The sequence below is a fragment of the Delphinus delphis genome, chromosome 13, assembly GCF_949987515.2.
Source record: "Delphinus delphis chromosome 13, mDelDel1.2, whole genome shotgun sequence".
Taxonomy (NCBI): domain Eukaryota; kingdom Metazoa; phylum Chordata; class Mammalia; order Artiodactyla; family Delphinidae; genus Delphinus; species Delphinus delphis.
In genome coordinates this window covers 75,359,990-75,387,510 of record NC_082695.1, presented here as the reverse complement: position 1 = coordinate 75,387,510, position 27,521 = coordinate 75,359,990, and the positions used below count along the sequence as shown (strand labels likewise).

General features: G+C 40.2%; 1 protein-coding gene across 2 annotated transcripts in view; it reads right to left on the bottom strand.

Annotated features, from left to right (window-relative positions):
• CDH20 (cadherin 20) overlaps positions 1 to 17,386 on the bottom strand; it is a 61,287-nt gene extending 43,901 nt beyond the window's left edge. For both annotated transcript variants that reach the window (XM_060029560.1, XM_060029559.1), the window contains exons 1-5: positions 17,131 to 17,386; positions 10,327 to 10,621; positions 9,700 to 9,819; positions 7,015 to 7,182; positions 2,344 to 2,531 (exon numbers count right to left, since the gene is read on the bottom strand). In XM_060029560.1, coding sequence (XP_059885543.1) covers positions 2,344 to 2,531; positions 7,015 to 7,182; positions 9,700 to 9,819; positions 10,327 to 10,621; positions 17,131 to 17,376 — 1,017 coding nt within the window. In that variant the 5' untranslated portion in view covers positions 17,377 to 17,386. The remainder of the gene's footprint in view (positions 1 to 2,343; positions 2,532 to 7,014; positions 7,183 to 9,699; positions 9,820 to 10,326; positions 10,622 to 17,130) is intronic.
• Positions 17,387 to 27,521: the final 10,135 nt, after the last annotated feature.

The following is a 27,521-nucleotide window of genomic DNA, read 5'->3' as shown; positions in this document are numbered from 1 at the left end:
TGACCTTTAGCAGCACTTATCACAGCAGCACTTACAGCAGTCACTCTCTTCTCTTGGAAACAGTTTCTTTACACCTTCCAGGACACCACACTCTCCTGATCTTCCTTCCGCCTCCCTGGGCTCTCCTCCTCAGTCTCCTTGCTTGTTTTTGCTCTCCCTGACCTTGTCACGTTGGGCTGCCACAGGATTTATTTCACTGCCCTCTTCTCCATCTATGCGGGATCCCTTGGAATATTATTATTTTTTATTTGCTTTAAGTACCATTTATGACTCTCAAATTATCAGTCCAGAACTCTTCTCCAAATTCCAGACTCCTATAACCAACAACTGCTATACATCTCCACTTGGGTGTCTGATAGACATTGCAAACGTAACATGCTCAGAACTGAATGCCAGTATTTCCCCATATCACTTAGTGCCATCTCTATTCTTTTTGTTGCTCAACCGACTCCTCTTTTTCTTTCATATATTCATCCAATTTGTTAGGAAATCCTGTTGGTTCTACTTTCAAAATATATTCAGATTCTGACCAGTTCTCACCACATCCATTCCCAATACCGTAGACCAAGCCATCATCATCTCTTACCTTGATTATTGCAATAGCCTTTCAGCTGGTCTCCCTGTTTCCATTCTTGCCCCCTTATGGCCTTTTCTCAACACAGCTTACGCAGTAATTATTTCATAATAAAAGTCCAGTGATGTCACACATCTGTTAAAATCCTTCAGTTCTCCACTTTAGTCAGATTAAAACCCAAAGTCCTTAATCTGCCTTCAAGGTCCTAACACAATCTGTCTTCCTTGTTACTTTTCTGACCTCATCTCCTTCTGGTCTCCCTCTCCAGCCTTATAAACCCCCTTGCTGTTCTTGAAACAAGCCAGGCAGAGTCCCACCTCAGGTCGTTGACTGGCTGTTCCTTTGTCTGGAACACTTTCCTCAGTATTTCCAGTCCACTCCCTCGTTTACAGGGCTGCCATTTATGGTTCTCACTGAAAGTCATTTACAGGGCTCCTCCGAGGGTTGTGCACTGTCAGCCTGCCCAACTCTGTGCTGTGACTCTGCCCACTTCAAGTCTTTGCATAAATGTGACTTCTGTGTGAGGCCAGTCACAAGCATGCAATTAAATTTGAAGTCATGTTGGCTCTTCTGATCTTGCTTTGTTCTATTTTACACCCCCTCCCACATAGCACTTATCACTTTCTAATATCCAACTTTATTGACTTACTTGCTTTTTTTTTTTTTTTTTCCTGCGATACGCGGGCCTGTCATTGTTGTGGCCTCTCCCGTTGTGGAGCACAGGCTCCGGACGCGCAGGCTCAGCGGCCATGGCTCACGGGCCTAGCCGCTCCGCGGCATGTGGGATCCTCCCAGACCGGGGCACGAACCCGTGTCCCCTGCATCGGCAGGCAGACTCTCAACCACTGCGCTGCCAGGGAAGCCCTACTTGCTATTTTTGATTGTCTTCTTCCCCTTACTAGAGTAAACGTCAAGAGGGCAGAGGTTTTCAGTTGTTTTGCTTACTCTCTACATTAAATGCCTAGAACAGTGCCTGGCACATAGGTAGGCACTCAACAAATCTTTGTTGAAGAAATAATTTAAGATATCTTGGGTTTTAAGTTGTATTTGAAATAGAGGAGAAGGAAGATGAAATCAATACTTTTTTGAATTAATGTATTTTATCAGATATATTTATTAGGATGTTAAAACTTCAATTATTTTTAGGTTTTATCTTTCAGCTGAGTATGTCCATATGTGCTTTATGCCACAGAATCGATAGCTTACATTCAGAAAACTTATTAACTCACTATGAAAACTTATTAACTTATTATAACTCCTTACTATGAAGGAGTTCCAAGTGGTAACATCACTCAGCAGGTGTGTTTGATAAAGCCTTTCCAAGTCTGATTAGCATCTTTAGGTCTTTAAGTAGCAATTTAAAAATCCCTGCGTGTTATTTATTGATTAATAATAATAGTATAGCTTGCTTTATTGTTGTTTATGGTATACTGTGGTAAAAGTGAGGTTATTCAAATGCAGATATTGGTCAAGTCATTAACATCATTAGGGAATTAAGCTACAGCAGTTTTTTAAAGTGGCTAAGTAGTTAGCTAGAAGTGACATATTTATAATACATTTTTATCATGACTTGGTACCCTTTCTGTAAAATGATGACACAGCCAGTGTTCACATGTAAACAAAAGGAGTAAGAGGCTTTTTTCTTAATGATAGGAAAGTGTATCAGAGGATTTGAAGCAATACGTATCAATAATATAACAGTCCTTCCTAATATTTCATACACATTCAAAGCCTCCATTGAAATGATTTGGAAAAAGGAGTTGGATTACCTTCTTCACAGTTATGATGCCGACTTGGAAATTGGGATCTGTGTTAATGTCGAATGCATCTGCACCATCTCCATCCACAATAGTGTACTTCATCTCTGCATTAATTCCTTCATCCAAGTCCTTGGCAAACACCCTTCCCACAGTAGAGCTAACCGGAGCTGATTCCAACACACTCATCTGATAATGTTCTGTGAAGAAGAGTTAGAACATGCATTTTTTGTAATCTGTTACTACCAAAAAAAAGCCTCTTCTGTATCACATCATGTCCACCATGCTGTGCAAAACATCTTTTTCATGGTCCAAAAGTTAAAACTCGAGTTTTACAGATGAAAAAACTGAGATCCAAAGAGGCTGAGTAAATGTTATTGGGTCATAGCTTGTACTGGATGTTTGATAAGTAGGTGCCAAAATACCTTGATCATAATTCTAGGAGTAGGACAGGACAAAAGCAAAAATATTTCTCATCTCAGTGAATCTACCTTCAGAGTGGTAGGAAGTATCAGTACCTTGCTTTCCAGTCTTTTCTTCCTAATGAACCATTTCCCCAAATGTTAATTACTTCTGAGAAAAATAGAAAAAACATTGTGGTCACAAAGTATGTATTTACTCTGTTCACGTTTCAAATGCCCACATTTTCCTTTGAAGCCTGGCCATGATGCTGAATGCCTCTCTCTATGACCACCTGCCCAAATTTAATGGAGACCAGTGATCTACAAAGGAGGACCAGCCATGGAGAACAAACTCCACCAGCTTCAATCTGTCCATGCACCTGGGACTGCCCATTGGCAGCTTCTTCATAGACAGATCTCTGATGCTTCTTGTTCTCTTTTCCATAATAGAATGCCCACAGAGTTCTCACATATGTAAGAAACTCAGAGCCAGTAATGTTCTCCCTTTCAACTTGATACCCTGAATTCACTAATTCAGTTCATTTTTGTCTCCACGAAGTAGTATTTTCATTAACTTACATTCTCTGGGGCTAAACTTTTTGACATTCTTCATTATTTTGTCAGTCATAATGTGAATAACTAAATATTAAACAATCACATTTTCAATATGTACATGGCCTCTCTGATTCTAATATGCATTGCAAGCTGTGGGGATGTGAACCTGGGAAGTCTGGGATGTGATGGCTTGAGTCTCACAAAGATTTGGGGAGGCTGACAGCACCCAGCCAGCTCACAGCACCCTCCCCTGCACAGGAGGAGAAATGATGACTGTTCTTTGCCAGCGTGAGCCAGGAAATTGCTAATGTCTGTACTAAACTGGAGGCACTTGGATTTCATGATCTCTTTACATTCACTTCCAAAGTTGTTGATGGATTAGACTTTTCTATTGCAGAACACGTTTGGGAAAAACAAATAATTTTCTCCAGGAAAGCTGTATGTTCTGTGTTGAAACAAACATATAATTTGTACACATAATGCATTATATTAGAAATAAATAGTCTGAGGTTTTGACATTCCCTTATATCTGGTTCAATTAAAGGTGACTGAGCTTGTTCAATATAAAATAGTAGGTGTGTCATTGTGTTGACACCTAATCAGTTATGATAATATTTGTGAAAAAGAAGGAAAGTGGGATTCCTAGAATGAAGAATCAGAAGATTAATAATGCCTAAGAGTTTATCCAAGGTAGGTTATGGAATAATGAGATCATTTAAACTTAGTTTTAGCAAATAAGAGAAATAATTAATGGTGAGATAAAGAAAATTTTTTATAAGCCCAAAAATAATGACTATTTTACTTTTTTTTTTTTTTTTGCGGTATGCGGGCCTCTCACTGTTGTGGCCTCTCCCATCACGGAGCACAGGCTCCGAACGAGCAGGCTCAGCGGCCATGGCTCACGGGCCCAGCTGCTCCGCAGCATGTGGGATCTTCCCAGACCGGGGCACGAACCCGTGTCCCCTGCATCGGCAGGCGGACTCTCAACCACTGCGCCACCAGGGAAGCCCAATAATGACTATTTTAGAGGAAGCAGAGATAATGTGTGAACAATGTTTAGAGACACAGAGATTACTTTTATACATTTCCATTTTGTCTTCTGTGCAACATAGTCTGTGTTTCCACTCTATTCTAGGTTCTTCATTATTTAAAAAAAATGACGACTCAAAATGTGTGCTTTAGAATGGTGTTAAGATGTTGCCTTGTGGGGCAGGACTAAAACCCCCAGTTATCACTGTATTGTGTTATGCTTCTGTGAAGCTGCCGTGTTTGGGGTGATATTGAGACAGGCTGGGACCTGGGCCCCTTTGCTGCAGGGCTGCAGTGCTTGCACCTGGACACACCTCTCCTCCAGCAACAAAAGACAGAGAAGCTATATGAGACTAAAAATAACTGGGTCCATGCACAGTTGGGGCAAATTCTGGACAAAAGATACAAAGAGACCAAAAAACCCACTGCCACTTTTGAAGGGCCCAGAGCAAAAGCAGGGTACTGCGCCTGCCCCCTGCACACAACACCACCTAAGTGGTGGGCAGACCTCCCCAGCCACCCCTCTGTCCTGACCCCTGGACACACCCCTACCCTCAACCCATATAAGGAGTGAGCTCGCCCCCGCGCAGGGAGCAAGCAAGGGAGACTGTTGTTCTCACTCGCCACTGCTGCAGCGGGGTCCCCAGTAAAGCCTTGCCTGAATTTCTTGCCTGGCCTCTGATCAATTTCTAGTGATTAAGGAGGCCAAGAGCCCTGGTAGGTAACATACAACTTCCCTGCAATATGTCCAGATCTACATACTGTGAGCTGTGTAAGAACTTCGTTCTTCCCTTTATGCCTCAGAGATACTGTCTAGTGTCAAATTACAAAGCCAGATAGGATCAAGGATGTTCAAGAATCTGTAGTCTACAGTGTGCACAGTGTGAGCCATTCATGAAATAATAAAGATGGAACCCCCAGGGTCAGCAAAGCAATTAAGAAGCCAATCCATATGGCATTTCATAAACTGTTTTCATGATGCACTACTATTCTGATTTGTAGAACCAATCAACTTAGTAACCTACTTATTTGTACCACTTGTGAAATATTTAATATACTGTCTTTTAGTTTCACGAAATCTCATGGGACTTTATGGATACCAGTTGTATGTAAATATTTGAGTTCTCTTCCTCTGTTTACATAGATAAAATAGATGGCTTCTTGGTTTGACTGACTCAAAATGTAGCTATTCAGCTGATGGTCTGGTTTTTAGTTTAGTTGTTGTTGTTGTTTAACCTGATTCCCCCTGGTTAAGTCTTTCACCTGGAGTTGTGTCTGCTGCTCTCACTTCTCCAACTGCTCCCTTTTAGGTATCTGCTTCTCAAATTCACATCTCTGTTCCTGGGCTCCATTCCACAGTCATAGCTCTATATTCCACCTTCCTTAAGGACCTTCAATCTGATTGTCCTGCTGTCACTTCATATTCAAATTGGAATTTGTCTTCCTCCTTCCCTGCCACTAGTTCCATTATGTATCCTCTATTTCTATCAGTAGTACAATTCTTCTCCCTGTCACCCAGACTTAGAACATCACTGTCATCTTTGATTTCATCTTCCCTTAGCCAAGAAATCAAGAGACAGAAATCGAAGTTTTCTTATTTGCCCCATTCCACCCCTTCTGCTGTTTCCTTACATCCTTATCAGTTCAAATCTGGACCACTCTAAAAGCCTTCTAACAGACTCTCCTGCTTCTAGTCTCCACCCCTAGCAACCAGTGCTGTACGCGGCTATCATATTAGCCTTCCTTTATGTCTCTCACTTGCTCAAAAACTTCGCAGTGACTTCCTTTAGAAATATAACAAATTTGAAACACTGAAGGGCAGGTCTTCATTTTAGGGATCTTTGAACATAAAATTACATTTGCAGCTTTATTTCTAGGTCTTTATATCCCATATCTAGAATGTTGCCCAAAGCAAATATTTTTTGAATGAATAGCTTCCCCCTTCTGGAATGTTTTCCTTTCTTCCTATTTGAATCCTTTATATTCTTCAATTCCCTGCTGAGCTCTCATCCTTTTATTAAGCCTTTACTCATCTTGGTTTCTTGTGAAGGCTTCATTCTACACTAACCAGGTGGCACAGCAAATGCTGCTTCCTGGTTAACTTTTGATGAGTATTGAGTATGTACTCCCCAAGTGGACTTTAAGCTTCACAGGGGCAGAGACTGGGTTTCAGTCATCTTATGCCCCTCACGCCCAGGGCCCTTACAAAGCAGGTGCTTGGTACCTGCTTGAGAATTGATTGGTGAAGGTGGTCAGATGGGTCACTATGTTCACCTCCAGCTGTGCCTTAGTTTCCCTGCATGCATTCTCAACAAGGGCAATATTGCCCCCTAGGGGGCAAAAATCGATTCTTGTTGGGGAGAGGTGAAAAAATCTTAGATACTTATTATATATTACAATGGTTTGTGGCTCTCTAAAGTTCAGCCCTACCCAACAAAGTCTTACTGCTTAATATTTAATTTTATGGGGAGTGGTCAGGGCATGGCAATCAAGAAAAAAAGAGTTTAAACACTGGTTTAGTGCTATGGGAAGTTGGTATCTAGAAGGGAAATAATTATGTGAGAATTGCATGATAAATGTCAGAAAGGAATCCATGAAAAATTGAACTCAAAGAGGGACTCAGGCCTTTCTCTTTCACCGCTGTCACAGCTGCATCCCTCTGGCTTGAGACCTATACTCTCACTGGTTAGGTACTCACTCTGGGGAAAGCGGGGTGGGTTATCATTGACATCTGAGAGGGTGATGTTGACCGTTGTGGTCCCAGCTAATCCGCCAAGCTGCCCTCCCATGTCCTTGGCTTGGATAATCACTTCATAGTATTCTTTGGCTTCTCGGTCCATGTTCATGAGTGCTGTCCTAATTACACCTGCAGAATAGAAATGACTTTGTTTTTAAAAACAAAACCACAAGTTCCATTTTAAAGATTGGGTTCTAGGCTTCTCCTTGTGCATTGTTAATGGCTAGAGTTGAGATGCAAGTCACATCTTTTATTAAATTTGAGGTCAGAATCCCAGCGTCAAAAAAATGCTGTGCTTAAACAAAGGGTGAATAAATAACTATTCCAGCCGGCAGAGCTTCGTGGGCCGATTTCCTTTGGCAACATTACTGAGAAAGAACAGGAGGTGGCAGCAGTGCTTCTCTAACAGGCTGGGGGACTGGCAGTCTGAGACAGTTTCAGGCTGCTCTGTCTCACCAGACAAAACGGGCTTCGGGTCCAGAAAATAAAGCCTCATATGCCTGCAAATCTGTGATTTTAGATAATTCTCCTTTAGCTCTTTCTTTCAGCCCCTAGAGCCCTTGTAGTGTGAATGACTCTTCTTTAGGCAACTCGTTCCTAGTCTGCTTTCTCCTGCCTCCACAGTAATTGTAAGCAGGGTTGGAATTCAGATTTGCTTTTCCTTTATATGTTCATTCTGTTTTGTTTTCTGTTTGTTTTCCTTTATATGTTCATTCTGTTTTGTTAGGTTCTGCTTACCTCTGTGCTTCAGTGCATTCCGTGAGCTAAGACATGAAAGATGCTCTGTGAGTTGTTTATTTTTAACAGACATACAGGATGATCTCCCCCAGACCGTAGGTAGCAGCACTGCCGTATGATGATACGGTTTCAGTTAGGAAGAGGGGTCTAAGTCAAAATCCTGTGAAATGCGTTGTTTTGATCCTGCCAAGGATGTGTGGTAATGTTTTATATTCCTTTGAACACTTCAACATAGAAAAGTTGACTTCTGTGCTCTCTAGGTAAAGATTAAAGGCTTGTTTACTTCAGGTTTACAACATGACCCTTGGCTAAGCAGACCTTTTGCATGCCAAGGGAAGGAACTGGGAACCACAAACCTGTCCCCATTTTACTCCTATAATGTATATATATTGCATTATAGTAACAACATTCTAAAGTGAAATATTTGGCATTTTCTTTTTTTAAATGGCCTATGGGCATGGCAATAACGATCTTTTCATGTATTTTTGAACTTAACACTATAGATGCCCCCTGGGAGCTGTCAAAATAATGTAAGTTTCCTCTTGGGATGTAAAGGACACATTACCGACTTCCTGTCTGTATTTTTCCTCCCTGTGGGCACCCCCTCAGTCTCCCTCCCTCCATCTGTAGAATGGTTAAAGTTACTGTTTTATGGAAGTCCCTAACAGCAACCTTTTTTCTTTCCTCCTACTAATGTATACTCCCTCACTTTCTACTTTTATGATACAGTTTTCCAAATGCCTGGTTCCCCTGAGGACTTCTGGAAAAAAATTATATCAGGTTGCTAATAGAAATGTGTTTTTTCTATTTCCTGTAAAGGGATGACTTTGAGTGTTTGTCATTGACTTTATCTCTGTGGCTGTAAGTTTCTTTACTCAAGTTTTGTGTTAATTACTCTTCGGTCCTCAATTTTCCTGTATGTGAAATGGGAGTAACAACACTTCCATATATTTCACTAGTTCACAAGATTATTGGGAGGCTCAAATATGGTAATATTTATGAATGTATTTTAAAAGCGAGAAAGTCTGGCACAAGTGCAAGATAATAATCATAATAATTGCTCTGCCCAACTTGAAAGTATTAAAGGGAGTCCTTCATAGATAAAACATAAATTCTGTAGTCAAAGCTCTTGGGTAAAACTGAAAACAAAACAAAACAAAAATCCCAAAGCCAAATTGATTTGTTGATTGTTGACGTGTTCTTTTGTAGCACATTGCTCCTTACCTCCTTACCCACCCAGTTCTCTATGCTGTCCTCCCTGTTAGAGTGTCCCACTTAGCACCTCCTTTTTGGGGGGCCACATTCCATGCTCTGTGCTCTCTCCCCCCTCATCACATTCATCCACTCATTCTGGCCTTGCTCTGTGCTTAGTACGGGGTGGCTCAGTGGGAAGAACATCAGACCACATGTCAGGGGACACCTCTACAACCAGAAGTACTTTGTTAGGTCTCCGTTCCCAATTTCCTTATCCTTTAAGTGAAGAGTGATGGACTGGATTATTCCCCTAAGGTTCTTCCTAGTTTCAAAATCAATTATTCTAGTTCTGTAGTGAGCCCAGGTTAATATGCCAATCCTCTTAGATCTTCTTGGCGTTATAAAAGACCTTACTCCCCGGGAATAAATACAACCATGGTATTTTTGCAGGTTAGTGAGGAGGCATACTTTTGTGTAGGCAGTTCTTTGGGCCTCTCCAATCAGACTTTATCCACTGTCTATGCATTGTGCTGCTCTTACCCACGAGGGCAGTGCTAGTTTGGTCTCTTGATCCCAAAGCTTATAACAATCCTCTCTAGTTAATACATTCCCTGGAGAGTTCTTGAAAAGGAGAGTTGGGTCTGGCATAAATAGCAGTTACAAATCATTAGAGAATAAAATCAACACCTCTGACTCAAGTATTACATCACATACCTGTTTTGGAGTCCACAGAAAAATATGGCTGGCCCTGGAGGATGCTGTACATTACCCGGGCACTGTTGCCATAGGTTGGGTCATCAGCATCTGTGGCTGTCACCTGGATAACAGAAGTTCCTGAGGGAGAGAGATGGTGGAAACCTATTCAAGTTGAATTGCTAAAGGCTGAATGCAATCCTGAATGGGCATTTTTAAAGCATTTGCTTCCTTGGGAGGGCCTCTTTCTAGGTCAAGTTTCCATAACTGCTTAGTACAGAAGTACCTCTTCAGTGGGGATGGGAGTTACTTGTGTTTTAAATTCTTAGTAACTCGTAAGGACAACACAGTCTTTGGGCCCTTCATTCTTCTTTTTGATAGTACCAAAATGCTTCTCCCTTATGAATCAAATATTATCTATCTATCATCTATATTTTGTTTTGCTTTTTAAGAACCGGAACTGAATAACAATACTAAGCTTAGTATTACTACTATTTTATACTATGGCTGTCTTCATTGTCTAAGTAGCTTGGTAGAGTTTTATGATTTGTGAACTGTTGTGCACATTCTGTCCTTCTCCATGTTTAGACAGGAGGATCTTCTATAGTGGAACCGCTGTTTGTGAGAATCAGTGAATCTCCACCTTACCCACTGGTGACATTTCTGGCACAGTGGCGACATAAGGTCCATCCAGGAACTTGGGCTCATTGTCATTGATGTCTTGGATTTTAATGATGAACTCTGACTCTGGCTCCATTGGCCTGCCCGTCCGCCTGTCCAGGGCTTGAGCCCTTAAAGTGTACTGGGCCCTTTCCTCTCGGTCAAGCCTCTGAATGGCATGGATGTCTCCAGTGGTGTCGTCGATGGTAAACACGACACCTGCACCTTCTCCAGAGAGGATGTATTTGATGGATCCATCCCCCCGGTCCATGTCTGAATGAAGCTGAGGAAAAAAAGCACCGACATATGAACAGGTGTCAGAAATAAATAGATTTTTCAATATGGTCTAAATTTATGATTTCCTTTCAAACAGAAAGACTTTTTTTCACTCAGATGTTTAAAATGTCTACAGAGAACTAATACGCATTGAACATGATTATATCAAAGAGCAAATATAAGTTGATGAATAAGTAAAGTTTCTCCACATTCCATTCAGTATCCTTAACTTAGTACTGTTTTTGAAGTTCCTTTCCCTGAGAAGTATAGAAAACAGGAGTTCTGGAAAGTGTAGGTCCCAACGTGTACAATAGGAGCAAGTCTAATAAGAAGGAGTCCAGCCTTTCCATTTAATTTTTTTTTTAAGAAAAGGACAAGCTAAACATTTAAAAATTGTACAAGTGTTGATATAAATTAAGTTTTGGAATTTCAGAAACTTTGTGACAATTCGAGTTGGCTGAGAAGCTGATGAAATAGCTAATAAATAGACCAGTGGCCACCATACTGGAAATACAAAATGACTTCCAGGGGCTCTTGAAATTCTCTGAATTCCGTAGTTTCACTCAGTGGGACTATGCTTGTTTATGTTTCAGGCATCAAAATGGAATTTTACTGCTGGTTATTATTCTTTGTATCAGCGTATCTCTCCTTTTGGTGGGACCAGTTCTTGGCCTCATAACTGAATCACTCAAATCTATATGTGGAAGGTTCTGTTAGGGACATGCTTTTATCTGTCCATCCAGCTATATTTCCTCCCAAATTACTTTGTAACGACTCTCGAAATGAGTCCGGGGCACTATTTTCATATTAAGCCTAGAAATAAACTCCTGCACCCCTAATTATAGACAATGTATATAGATGGCAAGAACCCTGGAATTTTGTGCTCTTATAATAGTCCTTCTCTAAGGGGGCAACAGAAAATTAGTTACACTTAGTCAGCTACCACCAGCTCTGTTGTTGCTGGGGTAGTTAGCACTTTGCATAGCTCAGGGATGAAGTCCATGAGATATAGTTTATAAAACAGACAGCCAGCATTAGGGTTAGGCCAGAGAGGCAAGTATATCTGGCCTGAACACTGTCTGTATCAGTTATAAATTGAGTGCCCTTGACAAATTATTTAACGCTTATAACTCTCAAGTTCCTCATATTATAAATGTAGAGGACAATGTTAATTCTTACTGTGAAGGTTTGTTGGGCTCATTAGAGATTAATGTATGTAAAGCACCTAGTACAGTGTCTTTCCCATAATAGGAAAGCTATAAATGGGGCCAATTACCATGATGATATACGTGCATAGAGAGAAGGGTATTAACATGCCCAACTCTTCTGTACTCCCTTCAAACCTTCAGGAGTGTAGCAGAGACGGCAAAAAAACAACCTGTTGGCCTTTTTGTTATGCATAGCCCAATGGTAGAAGCTGGAGAAGGCTGCCTGAAGCATTGCTGGGACAGGTTAGTCTGAGGATTAAATGGCACGGACACCAAGAAGACACCTGAAAGTGTATTCACGACATCCTCAGACAAGGATGGGTTTGCAGGTTGTGGCTGGTTTTGAGCTGAATCTCAAATTGACTCACGGCCAAATCACACAGGCAGCGATTTTGCTGCCTAGAGGAATTCAGCTGTGTCTTATCTACAGAAGGGAAGTAAGAGAACAAAATTGACCGAAAAAATAGCTGTGGATTTTTTTCTACTTAAAGAATTCTATTTAGAATATAAAGTTCTCCCATTTTCTCATTCCATATACAGTATTATTATTTTTTATAAAGTTCTCCCATTTCCTCATTCCATAGACAGTATTATTATTTTTTTATCGCAATCCAAATCTTCTGTTTATGCAGTTAAAAAGGCAGAGGTGCCTAGCTCTTACTGTGTAGAGTAGAAAGCCATTTTATTTGGACCCGGCCACAAAGAAATGAAAATCCATTCCATCTGGAACTGTGTTCCCAGGCAGAGGAATGGAATTGGGAGGAGGAGGACAGGGATCTAAGGATTAAAAAAAAAAAAAAATGTATATATTTGTGTGTGTTTACATATATATGTCTATACATATATAAATTTAAATATACATATAAATAACGTGTAGTTTTAAGGCATGTGGCATAGAACTTTCACTTAGGATGAAATAGGTTAATTCAGGGCATGGCAGATTATCCAGGGGAAAAAGAAAGGATAGAAGCTGACGTTAAAGAAAATACCCAGGATTGTTTTGAGGTGTTCTGTTTGTCATCTAAAAAGTTTTGTCCTATGAACCTTAAGAAAGTTAAGCATACTTGTGATCATCATAGGCCAAGTTGAAGTGCTCTGCCTATGGAGAGTACTTAATAAGTAACAGGAGGCTAGAAATCTTTGCTGCTGTAGAGAAAGTTCTGGTTCCTCAGGAGCTACTCGGCTGGCTGATGTCCGTGGAGTCTGGGCTGAACGTTGGCTCTGTTATCTTTGTTTTTGTTTGTATTGAGAGAAGAATTGGAGGAACTCTGTAGACTGTGAGTCCCTTGAAGTCAGGAACCGCGTGGCTTTCATCTTAGTGTGAGTCCTCATGTGTAGCAAATGCTCAATAAAATTTTATTGAATGAGTGGTGTAGGGTGTAGTAGTAGGGTTAAAGCTTTTAGTGAAACCACGTTACCTTTGCCTTAAAAGAGCTGGCAAGCACCTTTCAGGTGCCTTCTTTGTGTGTGTGTGCTTATGGGCAAGAAAGGGGGAGTGGGGGGAAGGGAGGGGGAGGACATCCACAGAGAAGCAGGAGGGCCTCCTATGAACAGGAGGAGTACCAGCTATGTAAAGGGCCAGGATCTGCTTACACAGAACTAGTTTCTGGGGACTATACAGTTGACCCTTGAACTACATGGATTTGAACTACGAGGGTGCACTTATATGTGGATTTTTTCAATAGTATATGCTGCAAACAGTATTACACATGAATCTGTGGATGCAGAACCACGGATACAGAGTAGACGGTGATTATGGAGGAACCATGGATATAGACAGAGGGCCGACTCTAAAGTTAAAAATGTATTTTCCAGGGTGCGGTTGGGTGGTGCCCCTAACCCCCACGTTGCTCAAGGGTCACCTGAAATTGTATCAGTTCAGGACCTAGTCAGGGAACAGAGCCCACACCAGTCATTTTAGCAGAGAGAATTTAATATGAAGGATTGAAAAGGCAGAAAGGGAACATTGAGGTATCATAGGAGAGATAATAACTCCAGGAAACAGCTAGCGTCCCTCTGGCTGGGGGAGCAGAGGGCAGAAGTTGGGGCTTTTGGAATCTGGGCATTTGGAGGAGGCTGGGCCAGAGACCTCTGAGAAGGGAGCGCTGCCCCGTCAGGCTGGAGCTTCAGGAGTTTAGAGGAGGTGCCCCCCAGCGCCCACCTCCCAAGTAGCAGAGACTCAGACTTCTGAGAAGGCGGCGCCATCCAGTGGTGCTGATATTTCTCAGCGGGTGTGATGAGGCTGGGGCTGGGAGTGTGGAAAGAATCCAGAAACTGGAATCAACTTCTGCAGGTAAAAGGAACAAGTCCCTTCTCCCTCCTCCTGCCTCTGGTTCTCCCTCTAGTGCATTCTACTCTCAGAACCCAGTGGGAGCTGGTTGGAAAAGGAGAAACTGGTTTGCAGAGTTCCAGCCCCAGCATCACAAAGTGGAGTATGGAAAGGTGAATACAGAGCTGAGACACTAGCTTAATAACCAGCACAGTACTGTGCATTTAATATTAGGTTTACCAGCCATAGAATACACATTTGGTTGTGAAAATTGAAAAGAAGAGATATTAACAGCTTTTCTCTAAGTCACTCAGCAAATTGGCACTGCAATAAAAATGTGTTTTATGTTTATCCATTCTTAATTCAGCTAACACTGACTGAGCACCAGCTCTTTGGAGGAAGGTAAGGAACTTCTGGAGTGGAGTTGGCAGCACGTGGTTATGTACTTATACTAGACAGGCAGGTGGATAGTCTACTTAACCTAACAATTCTTTAGTCTATAAGATCGTGAGCCAAAGGAGTAGTGAATGATGGGAAGTACATGAAGATCATGAAAAAATGTTAAACACAAGGGTGACTTTCACTCCTTTTGCTGTCTTTCATGGTGCCTCGTATAGTTCCAGGAATGCAGCAAGTGCTTACAGTTTGTGGTTAGACAGCTTCCATGTAGTTGTTAACCTCAGTATGACTTGGGACCACAGGTTCGTGCGTAAGCACAAGCTCTCTGCATCCCCCTCTTTGCATATGTCAATATAATCTAGCTTTAACTCGACACTGCCTTGTCCCTGGAAAGCCCAGTGTGGATTTTATAAGGCCATACCAATTACAGCTGATAATTGTTACCACACTCCTTTCTGAAATAAGCAAATACTCAGGCCAGCTCTCTAAACAGACATCTTCCAGAGCTCAAGGTGACAAGCTGAAATGCCCCTGGAAGAGAGGGAATGAAAGGTGGTTGGATTCTCTTTCAAAAGAAAGTAAAGGGGAAAAGTGCCTGGGTAAGTGAATACATAATTATCTTCTTCATGTGGAGGTGACATACCCAATTCAGGGTAAAAGCTTTCATTGTTTGCTGGAGTGTTGGTTGGACAGGATGACTGTGGAGATGCGGAGGTATCCTGTGTCCTGGGTTGGGGTGATTAGGAAAGGGTGAGCACTAATCATGAGTACTAGAGGGTACTACACAGCTGTGTGCTCCCACCTTCAGGAAACAGGCTTGGTTACATTCCTGGTCTCACCGACACCATTGATGCTTCTGTGTATCTTTCAGGGCTAGGTCTAAAGTCATGGCCATGTGAAGGGCAGTGTAAAAGAAAGCCCATGGCTTCGGTTTAAGATTTCCTGTTGCCTTCTGTGTAACTTTGGGCAAGGAACGTAACCTCTCTGAGCCTTGTTCCCTACTCTAATTATCAAAATAGTGAATTATACTTACCTCGTAACATTGTTATGATGATTAAATGATCTGCTTTATGAGAATATGACTGACACATGGTACTGTGGTAGCCCAGAAACTTGTCAGATACTCTTGTCTTTCTGCATTTTTGTATGTCCAGTTCTGTGCTGGGTACTCAGTGTTAGGGAAATGTAGGGAAGGCCAGGGATGACATCTCAGTTTCTATCTTTGGGAGGAGGGAGGAGGGCTCTAAACTGTACAAATACACAAAACAATTACCGAATACAAAAACATTTTCTTAAACCTATTTTAGCGGTAGCTATGTGTGTCTAGTTGGAAGAAATGTTTTACAAATATCAAGTTGCTAGAGATCTTTGGACTCTGAATAGGTGGAAGATGTATTCATGATGGAAAAGGCTTTTAAGCTGGGGACGGTTTAACGGATGGTTAAAACCATAGGGATGACGAATCCACCCAGGGAATGAGTGTGGATAGGGAAGAGACCCAGGGCAAAGCTTACAGGACCACCAGTGGTTGGGGTCAGGCAGAGGGAGAGGACCAGCAAAGAGGCTGAGAAAGAAGGAGGAAAAATGGGCTTGTGAAGGTCATGAAGCTGAGAGAAGAATGTGAGTCGAGAAAGAGGGACTGGGCAGCAGTGTCCAAGGCCGCTGTTGGGTGGTTCCATAAAACGAAGCCATTGGGTCTGGTGGTGGGGAGGTCCTTAGGAGCACTGAAAAGACAACTTTAGTGCAGAGTGAGGGCAGAAGTCAGATAACTGGGTTGAGAAGTGGGTGGGAGTTGAGGAAAGAGCTTATGTAGACAGCTCTTGAGAAGTTGTGGTTCTCTTATTACGTGGTTCTCCAAAGTCACTCTGGAAGCAATTGGCAGAGCTGGGTTTTGAACCCACATATGTTTGACTCTGAAACCCACACTCTTAGCCTCTGTGCTAAACAAGTGTTTGTTATTTGAATGAATTATTTATTTTCTAATTAGTTCCTTGTTTCCCACTTTCTCTCATTTGGTTGCTTTTGCAAAGTGGTCTCTGATTAACATCCAAAATAAGTAAACACAGGAGAAAGCCCGGATTAAAAATGAAATGATGACAGATAAATCAAGGGAATTTGAATATAAAGTTTATAAATATAGTCATTGATTGTCTCCAACTATCCTGAAGCACAAGATAGGATCTTCTGAAATGAATGTTTTATTCTTTTTATTTCCATTAAATTAAGGCCTCAGGCAATACCTGTGGAAATGCTTTGAAAAAAAAAAAAGGCAAAAAACCCTCTACTCCTACCTTTGCATTTCCCAGTTTATTTCTTCCCCATCCTGTTATTCCTGAGGCTGCTGCTGCCTCTGGGGGGACTTGAATGGTTCTTACAGGGTCCAAGGCTTTTCCTGCAAAAATCCAATTCCTAATATTTCCCACTCAGAACAGAGGCAAGAACAAGGAGAGAAATCTTTCCTTTCTGATCGGTATCTGACACAGCAAAAATTAGATTTCAGCTAGCTGTCAAGTAACATATATCTAGTTAAAATTGTTCTCAGGCCTTAGACTATTTGAGCTTTCATAGGCAATTCATATTCTTATTCAATGTCAATATTCAATATTCCGATCATTTATCTTTCTCTTTGGCAGTTCTTACCTTGCCGACATACAAAGGGTCAGTTCCAGTGTATTCTTCCAGAACAAAAAATTGGTTCCAAACCCAGCTCCTCTTTGTCCGAGAGTGTGACTGTGGCTTGTCTGACAGGAATGCTTCTAATTTGCCTGGCGGTGTTGGTGTGCCCGAGAGAACAGTGGTTGTAAGGTCCATCAATCCCCAGAAGTACAAGGACATGCCAAGTCCAAGCCAGCTCTTTGCATTGCTCATTCTACCAGAAGTCCACATGGGATTGCCAGGTTTTCAGAAAGTAAAGTTCAGGATGATAAAGCCACAGAACTTGAGTATTTTCCAAATAAAAAAGTAATGCAGTTTATTGAACACTTATACTTCCCAAATGAGGTCCTGATTCAAGTCAGTCTACTTGACGTTGACTTCCTGTCAAGTTAAGGAAAACACAGTGTGATGATGTCAAATTCTTTCTTGTGGGCTTACAGCAAGTTTTCAAGAAATGTTAGTAAATATTCATTTTTTCTACTCAACAAATTAAAGAGTCATAACACTGCTTTAGAAGTGTTTGAGTAATAAATAATATTTTGATAAAAAGAAGACAACTTATGTTGACATAGTCAATCCCAAACCTTTAAATATGGATTTCAGAAAGAAATAAAACTAGTGAATAAATTTCTTCTCACTGGTAACTAGAGGGCTATGCTGTATTATTGATTGGCTTGAATTAATAGTGTGCTCTTTGAAATATTTTTAAGACAGTCTCCTACATTCTTAAAAATAGTATTCATTTCCAGAATTTACAGCTAATAACTAATATTTTCATTAGCCCAACTGCTTTCATTAGAAAACTAAAAGCAAAATCTAACTATTTTTTTTGTCACCCACAATTATACTTTGTCTACTCCATGTTATTGATAATATTGGGACTCTTGGACTTCATTTATAAGCAGCCATGGATCACTTCTGACTTTAATCATTCTCTGAGCTCATGGTGGAATTCGAGTTTCACACTCTACTGCTTCAGCTCTGAAGCACTGATAGTGGCTGCTAATGTAACCTTTCTAGGATTTGAAAGGTCAGTTAATCATTATATCATTCACAATAGACTTTAAAGTGCTATTAGTTACATGCTACCCTGGGCACGCTAAGAGAGTCTAGCCAACAATTTTTTTTTTCTGAGCTGAAAGACTCATTTAGGCAAAGGGATGCTGACTTCTACCCTGGGGACACCTTTTCATCAAACTTCTTTTGTTGCTATGAGGTCAGATTAGCTGGTGACCTCACTCCTGGGCTATGACCTCATCAACCTTTTCTTCCTTTACTTTGGCTGGATTTAATGAGGTGGCATAGCACTCAAGCCACTCTGTCAGAACAACTAGAATGTCTTCTGTGGGCTTAGTACTTTCACTGTTAATGTGGAGAACTGCTGTCATCTTCTCATAACAAATGTGTTTATTTGGGGATTTCAGACCTATGCAACTAAGCAATGCTCCATTTCTACAAGTGGTTTAAAATGAATGCATTGCTGCTAACTCAATTACCACCTTCCACCTGTCATCATCAGAACTCGTTTTAGCTTCCTCTCAAATACTATTAAAATGAACAAAAGAATTAAAAAGATATAATCATTTCATACAATGTGCCATTTCATTTCTGTATAAGAAGTCACTTCAGTGAGAGCTGATAAAGAGGAAAAAGCTATAGAATTTCTTTAACAGAATGAGAGGCTGTGCCTCTTATCAGTTAGAGCTCTAAAGGCAGATTGATTGTCAAGTAAAAGCAAGCCACCTGTGCCTTATTTGGGGTGATGTGTTTGTTAATAAAGAACAATGGTTTGCTAGAAGGGGGGTCACCAAGTATTAGCTGTTCCCTTTCTCTTTAGACTGATCAACAGACACCCAGCTCATGTTTCTCTGATCCCCGTCTAAGGGGAGACATTCTGGAAAAAGGAACCTTAACCCCGGAGATGAATTAATGAAAGAGATTGGTGAGAATTAGCTATGCTGTTTTAGGGACCTAGAAGATGGACTAAAGGGCAATACCAAAAAAAAAAAAAAAAGGTATCGCCAGAATGAATACTGGGATTGGTAACCACAATGGGAATGTTCCATATGTTGTGAGACACAGACCTATCTGTAGTTTCCCCAAAGTTCACTAGACAAAGGGTCACTAGCCAGTTTGGCTCCTGGTTCTGCGTTCATCACCTCTGACGTGTTCACTTCTATGAATTTTTGTTCCTCATCTGTTAGGCAGTGAATGGTAGTTCTCCCACCTACTTCACAGGATGACTATGAGGATCTGTTGGGATAACGTAGGTGAAAGTATTCCGTAAATGGCTTAAGGTGTCAACGGACATTTGAACAGCTACATAAGGAGCAATTACCTGGGTCATGTGTAAAAATGATGAAGCTGAGCCTGAAACATCTTGTGGGCACTTTTTGGACCAAAATTCTGAAAGAGCCTAATGTATATATATTAGTTTACAGATCTCTGCATCAATGATAAATACTATTGGGTAGTAAATCTGGCCCAGCCCAATTCTGTAATAACCAAACTTTTTTTTTTTTTTTTTGTATGAGGAAACATCAAAGGACTATCTCTTCGAAAACTCTGTAGAATAGAGAAAATTCTCTTTTTGGGTCATACTTATCAAAGATAGAACTCATATATATACTCTAATGTATTTCCTTTAATGTCTGTGTTTCGTATGTGGACATTTTGTCTAAGCATTATTTTTGATGATTTTCTCTGTCTACTTTTAGCATCTTGTTTTTGGGTTCTAAGTGAGCAGGTGCATGTGTGTGTTGTGTGTGTGGAGGCGGTGCAAATATCTCCTCTCCTGTTTCCACTGGGTAAATTTTCTGGAAAGAATGAGATTTGAGGAAATTTTGAGGACTTTTAAGACTGTCCCTTATATTTCCCCATCTCTTACAAACTAGACATGCATTCTTGCCAATTCAAACCTCCTATCTTTACCTATAAGTGTGATCTGAAGAGCTCAGGAAAAAAGAAGGCATTCTATGGAATCTTTGTGATGAATATTTTGTAGGCCGTTCAGTTGCCTCAGCTTTCATCTCTCTTTCCTGTCCACTTTGGCCTCCTATACACCAGTGCAAAGCCCTCACATTCTTCCCTTTCATGGGACACGTACAAAAGTGGCTTTTGGATGTCTAGGACCTGTGGAGTCCTTGGTGATCCTGTGAAAGCTCTGGTGGTCCATGTGCCCCTTTCACATTCCCCCTGACACACCTGAAACTTCAAAGCCTGACGTGCCTGTAAACTCTCTTCTGTGTTAAATAACTTGATAGCTACAGTTGATTAGAAAGCACTTTATTCCTGCTTTCTCATGGCAGAATGCATGGAAAATACCCCCTGCCAAACTTTTCAGGAAGTAAAATCTGGGTTATCCAATAGTTACATTATTCTTTTCACAATTAGAGCTGTTTATACAAGTGAGGGGAAAATCAGTTCTGTCAAAAATACTAACCAGTCTGCAATTATTGTAAATAAAATGGTTCTCATATTCATTTTTTTCCCTATGGGATAAGGATAGCGATGATGTGTTTGAAGGTAGGCTAATTGCTGTTGTTCTTATTAAGGAAGAGGCTAATATATGTATACATGTGTATATAGGTCTGCTTTGGAAGACCACATATGCCACACGAAGACTACATTAGTGGAAATTGACTTCTGTGTTAAATGAGTCTTTTAAAAGTTTTTTTCCCCCCATCCTGCCTGAAGAAAGTAAACAGCTTGGTAATGAACACAGTAGGAAGAAATTAAAGTTGTACATAAAATGTGCTCTCAGTGAATTGTTTATTTCTTTACTTAGATTTGTTGTGATATTTAAAATGTAGGGGGAAGGGACGGTTACTGCTTTCTCCTTGAAATGAACTGGGCTTTTATGGTCTCCCTCTGATTTCTTTCTTCATTATTCCAGTTTTCCTGAGCTTTCCATGGTCAATGGAAGATGTCATTTGAGCTTTACTACTCAGTAAAGCTCAAATGACATCTCTACAGAAGGAGAAAGTCAGTCGCCTCTGCTAGTGACTCCCCCTGTGAACAGTGGGGTGTTTTAATTTTCTATAGTCGACTCACACCTTTACAGAGGTAAATGGAGGCTGTGGTGCTGTGGTTTTAGGCAGCTAAACTTCTTATGCCATCACTTTTACTTTTACTTATAAAAAGAGTTTCAAAAATGTACTTAAAAAGAAAGACAAAACTTTGTGAAGATCCTAGGTATTAAAGTGAGATATGACTGCGTACCCGAGGTGCATCAACATTCAGTCAGAACACAGCTCAGTGTCACAACATTATCTCACCTCCCAATCAAGGGTCTCTCTTGAGAAATATGAATAAACACATTTTACTTCAGAGTCAAATCCTTCAGATTGGAGTATAGAATCCACAGAGAACAGGTGGTCCCAGGTATAAATTGGAGTGAAAAATTGATATGCTGATGATGTTTTTGACTATGTACAGTTCACAAACAACAAGATTCCCATTGTGGAATCCCATGAAGAAAATATTTTCAGTGCTTCTGTAAACAAACTTTCAACATTCCTGGATCTGTATGTGTATGTCTGTGCTACTGACGAAAGCTTACCAGTGGGGCTCTGTTTTGGAAATGGTGTATAGTATGGTTTTGTATGCTGGGAGATGAGATAGTTCCCTGACCTGAAGTTTTTTTCATTTACTACAGGTGTTCCATCTCACTTTTCAACTGGATAGTCATTAAGTGAGTAGAAGCTCCAGTCCTCTTTTGTGGCCATCAACTCACCAGTCTACCCAAAGCTAGCCATCTGTGGAGGTGACCAACTATCAACAGAACCAGAAGAGGTTGTCCAGGTACCAGATTTCCTGGATTTGGGCTGTGCTCTCACTTCCATTCACCTACTCCACACCTTACCTGCCTCATGACACTGCCCCAAACTCCAAAGTTAACCTTTCTGAAATGGGATATATCTTAAAATCATTATGTAGATTTAATATGGTCATATTTCCTCTCCCATCCCTCAAAGAAGCTGTTAATAAATTGATGGTGTGTCTAGAATTGAAGAATTATGCTATTACCTTTTTGTTTTTGAAAAAAATCAAACAGAAGAAGAACAGAATACTTAATTTCCATGAAGAGTTCTTAGAAAAGGTAGTCATCACTCTTGTTTATTCTAATTTTGATTATTTATTATTCTATGAGTTCCTGCTCCTCCAAGTTCCTCAAAAACTGTGGAAACCCTGAGCCTAAAGGTTCAGCTCTTATGGTGTTCATTCAAGCTGTGATCAGTCTCTGAAATCCTCCCTTTCTCACCACTTGTTCTTTTTGCTCTCCTTCTCCTTCCCACCACAAAACTAGTTTAGGAGAGAGGGAGTGCTGTTTTAAGACATTGAAAAATGGAACTGTGGGGTTGATGTGGCTGAGGGGGAGGTATAGAGTAGCTCAAATGAAGATTTTAGGAACAATATATGGTCTTATGTAAGGCTAGGGGTGTGTGAGTGTGTGTGTTTCCACATGTGGGTGAGAGGAATATAACAAAAAATGATAGAAAGCTTGAATTTTATGTAATTAAGAGCTGGCTTTGAAAACCTGATCAGTCCCATAATAAAACCTGCTTTGTGTATTCTGTATATACACTGACCCTCTAGATATAAATTCCCCAGCTTGGGTCACGAAAAAAGGAATTTCCACTTTAGAAATCCTTTTGCTAGAGTTCATGCCCAATTCTTTGTTTTTCATTCTCTTTATAATCAATTTTTCCAGTTGAGGGTGTCCTGTCTTTCTTTCCATATCCTCCAAGAATGGCAAATAGATTCTTACTGATCCTTTCACACATACTTAGTATCTAGTAAATGTTTTAATCCTAAAGGAGTCAGGAGGTTTTTGACCTACTTTACCCTTCCTCCAGTTTTCACTTTTAATCAAGCTAATGAAACTACATTTCAGTCCATGGGCACTTTCTTTGACTACACTTAGACAAGAATGATCAATTTTGATTTTTCAGAGTTGTCTCACATGCTCATTAATTTCTAGTCTTATGTGACATTTATAATTATATTGAATTTGTGCTTGTTTATTACAAAAAAGCATGGCTAGAATTCTTCTTTGATAAGAAGTTACTTGTACACCTGAAACTATCACAGCATTGTTAATCAACTATACTTCAATACAAAATAAAAAGTTAAAAAAAAAAGAAGTTAGAAATAATCACTACTCAGTGTTTTCTCTTATAGCTTTGACTTTGTACAGAACTTTAGGCAGGTAGGACAATTCTGCAGTCTTCGCTGGACCATAAAGATTAATCCACAGGAGGAAGAGTTAGGGGGAAAAAGTTAAGTTTGCTGTCTGAAATTAAGACAATTTATTAATTTGATAAATACTTGAGCATCAAATATGTTTAATCAAAGAACGGTTCGTGAAGCCAAACAAAACTTCGTTTCAATTTTAGCCCTACCACTTCTCATCTGTGCGCTCTTGAGCAAGTGACTTAAGCTCTTTCAATTTCATTTCACCATCTAGAAACTGGAGATAATTATAGACTGTCATGGGGTGATGGTCAGAATTAAGGGAGAAAATATATATGAAGCTCTTAGCACGGTGTTTGGTAAAGCCCTGCGCTTGAAACGTAGTGAGTAGGTGCTTCCCTACTTCAAGGAGTTTGCAGTTTAGTGGGGCAGATACTACCATTAATCCGAGCGTGGAAATAGTAGCAGGAGTAGGCTCAGGCATAGCACCCTTACTAGCAGTGGTGACGATCGTGCTGGAGCAGCAGCGGGAGTGACGGGAGCAATCACAGCAGAAGAACTAGCATATGGCGTGTTTACTCCGCGCCAGGCTGTGTTAAGTAACATACATTTTCTTTGTCATTTAATCTTTACAAGAATTCCATGGAAAGGTATTCTTTTCCCATTTTACAAAGAAACAAATGAATACTGGTGTGCTGGGGTCAGCTCCTTCCGGCTATCACTAAAGCCGGTTTGCACGGATCTTTCCAACTCCCTGAAATCAACCATGGTATGAATATTTGCACCACAGCCATTGACAAATGCCACATAGCGAGTCATGGGATGAACTGGAATTCTTCCTCAGGAGTGACTCTGTAGCACGTGCTTTGTACATGACTAACTATAACATGGATCTGTTTGTGATAAGGGCCCTAAGACCCATAAAAACAAAATGCTACACCTGGTCGGAAGAGGGAGAAATGATTTCTATCAGGGAGGAAAATGTTTAAGGTAGCATATGAACTAGGCCTTGCAGGATAGAAAGGAGGGCATCCAAGTGAAAGAAAATGCAAGTGCAGAGATGTGGATGCAGGATGGAAAGGGCCTGTCTGGGGGAGAAAAATAATTTAATTTGCTTGGAGAATGAGGTCGATTCGGGAGGGTAATGAGAGGTAAGACAGGAAATACAGGCAAAACCCAGTAGCTAGGAGCTTTGAATATTGCTGGACTGGAGTGTTTGGAATATATTTAATTGTCCATAGTGAGCAATTAAAGGGTTTTAAGCATGTCAATGTACTTGTTCAAATCTCTGTTTAGCTGTGTTGCTGGAGGGGAGTGGAGAGGGATGAGGGACTCAGCTGAGAGTCCAGGGAAGCTGGTAAGGAGACCTTCAACCAGGGATGGGGGTGGAGAAGGTCGGTGAGACATCTGAACTCCTGAGGCAGAGTCCCCAACACTTGCAAACTGACTAGATATGAAAGAAGTTGGGCGCGGGAAAACAACGACAAGGAAACTTCCATGCTTAGGTGATGGCAGGAAGTTGAGAGGAGGCACTAGTTAGAGGCAAGGTAATAAATTTGATTTTAGACTTAGGGATAAAAAATTCATTCTTCTATGCCTGATTATTTAAAGAGGCAAGATCTTCCCTTCTCTTTTTAGTCCAAAACTTCAAAGCAGCTTTGGGCATAAAGAATGTGAGCTCCTGCCTCTCCCTTGGAGCAATTATCGCCACTCCCCGAGCCTGCATGCTGAATCCAGGCTCACCGGATGAGTTGGGTGGCGGGGGGCGGGCTGGGGGCTGGGCCTGCTGTAAGTGGCTTCCTGTGGCCGACTTGAACTTCAACTTAACTAGGGACTTTTTTGACCTGTCAGTCCCCACATGTTATTCCTTTTACACAATACTGACTCTCATATTGGAGTCGTGGGTATTTTATCTTTCATTCTTCTAATGCATAAAGGATGAACACAAAGGCAACAACTGGATAATCTGTTAAAGGAAAAGAGAAACCCCTGGAAAACAAAACAAAACGAAGCAAAAGTCTCATTGATATTTATTATTTATTCTGTTAAAGGAAAAGAGAAACTTGTCTTCTAGTACATGCTTTCAAAAACAAAATCTCTCTTTGAAGGAATGGTGCATAATTGGAATCAGGACACCTTGGTAAGACTCTTTCCAGCTCTGCCATTCGATATGTGGCACATGGGTGTCTCCTTAACCTTTCTGAGTCTCAAATATGAGGATGATAATCTTCTTTAAAGGAGTATCACAGATTATCATACCTATTGCTATAGATTAAGTTCTGTTTTTATTTATCTATTTTACTTCCTATATGTTTCCCTTTTTGTCTATCTTTTTCTCAAAGCACCCTGTGCATTTCCTGTCTTGGCTTTTCATTATTCAGTATTGTAATTATTTACTTGTCTCTCTCTTCCCCATACTGTCAGCTCCTTGAAGACCCAGAGAGTGTCTTTTATCCATGTATCCTTGATACCCAGTGTAGTATTTGGCACATACTAGGTGCTTAATAAACATTAACTGAGTGCAAACGTATTTTTAAGCTATAAAAAGTATTTAACAGCTTGATATTATTCTTTCTAGGTCTTCAGGCTTTTATTTTAAGTTAATTAATATTTTTCCATGCTGATTTTAATAGCTATTCTTACCAGCAGTATATTAAGTGGTGTGTAATTAGTATAAAGGCAACAGAAGTCAAAGAAACAGTGAGATTTTACAAGTGATATTTTTGGACACTAAATGTAATAAACCTTTACATGTCAGAAGGGCTGTAGACACCAAATGTAATAAACCTTTACACGTCAGAAGTGCTGTAGATCTTGGCATCACTTGTTGTAATGTAAAGAATCCTTTGTAGAGATGCTTGGAAACCTTATGAGGGAATCGGGATTTGAAAAATTACAGTGGCCTAAAATTATGTAATATTTTGTAGTTGTTTACTTAAAGGGATAGGACCATGAAGTTATCTCTGGTGGTTTAGCTTTTTACTTCCTTAATTTCAGGGGAGGGGGGAAGGGGCTGATACGCGGTCTTTTTTCTCTAATTCTTTTCAGGGTCAACCTCCACCTGTTCCTTCACCGTTCCCCATCCGCTCTTCATTCATTGAAGAGTCAAATGGGAAAAAATAAACCTTGAAAGTTAGTAGAACACACAGAAAAACAAAACAAAAGATACTAAGAGAAGCTGTAGGTGAATATTATTTTTACAATACCTTCCCAAAGTATTATCAAAGGTAGTGAAGGAAAATGTTGATAGGTTGAACTAAATACTTATTAGGAATTGTTATATTTTTATGTATAAATATTAGGCAGCATGAGTGAGAAAACAAAGGCTTATTATCCTTAGCATATTAAGGAATCTTTATGTTCAGTGTTAAAAATGAGTTATTCCAATAGAATATTATCAAATGACAATAAGAGAAATTCATAAAAGAGGAAATAACATGACCTGTAATATATGCTAAACATTTTACTTTCACAATTAGCTGAAGAATACAAGCCATTTTCAACTGATTAAGTTGAAAAACATTAAAAAATAAGCTGGCCATGTTTCTGAGAATGTGGGGAACTGCACATTCTCGTATACTTCAGACAGGATTGTAGGCTGACAACAGTTTTCTTGCAAACAATTTTGCAATGTGTCATGTCTTTAAAATGAATATGCAATTGATCCTAAGGAAAGAATTATGATACATATTTTATTTGAATTTAAATGCATTTATATTTATTATAGTATTTTTATTATAGCAAAACTAGACTAATCTTGATTTCCAACAACATGATTTAAAAAATTATGATATCCCATGCAAAGGGGCACTATGTAACTCTGCCTTTGAAAGAAGATCAAGAATTGGTTTAAAAGCTGTCCTGAAAAACACCATTTATTATCAACTTCTTAACACATGTTGCCACACACCCTTCAATTGGAGAAACAAAATTTTGCCACTTCACAGTTTTATCAGAAAGGAAGAAATCTACTCTAGAAATACCTCAAATGAACTAATACAGTAAGTCAAGTTATGTTAGAATTAGCTGATCCTAGGCTGATGCTGTCCACTATCTGTAGATCTCAATGAACTTTTGAGAAGGTAATTGTAGAAAGCATTGTCCCTAAGCCTGAGATTCAATATTCTCTTCTCCACCTTGGTACCACTTGTATCTTGGATCTCCCCAACAGACCATGACCG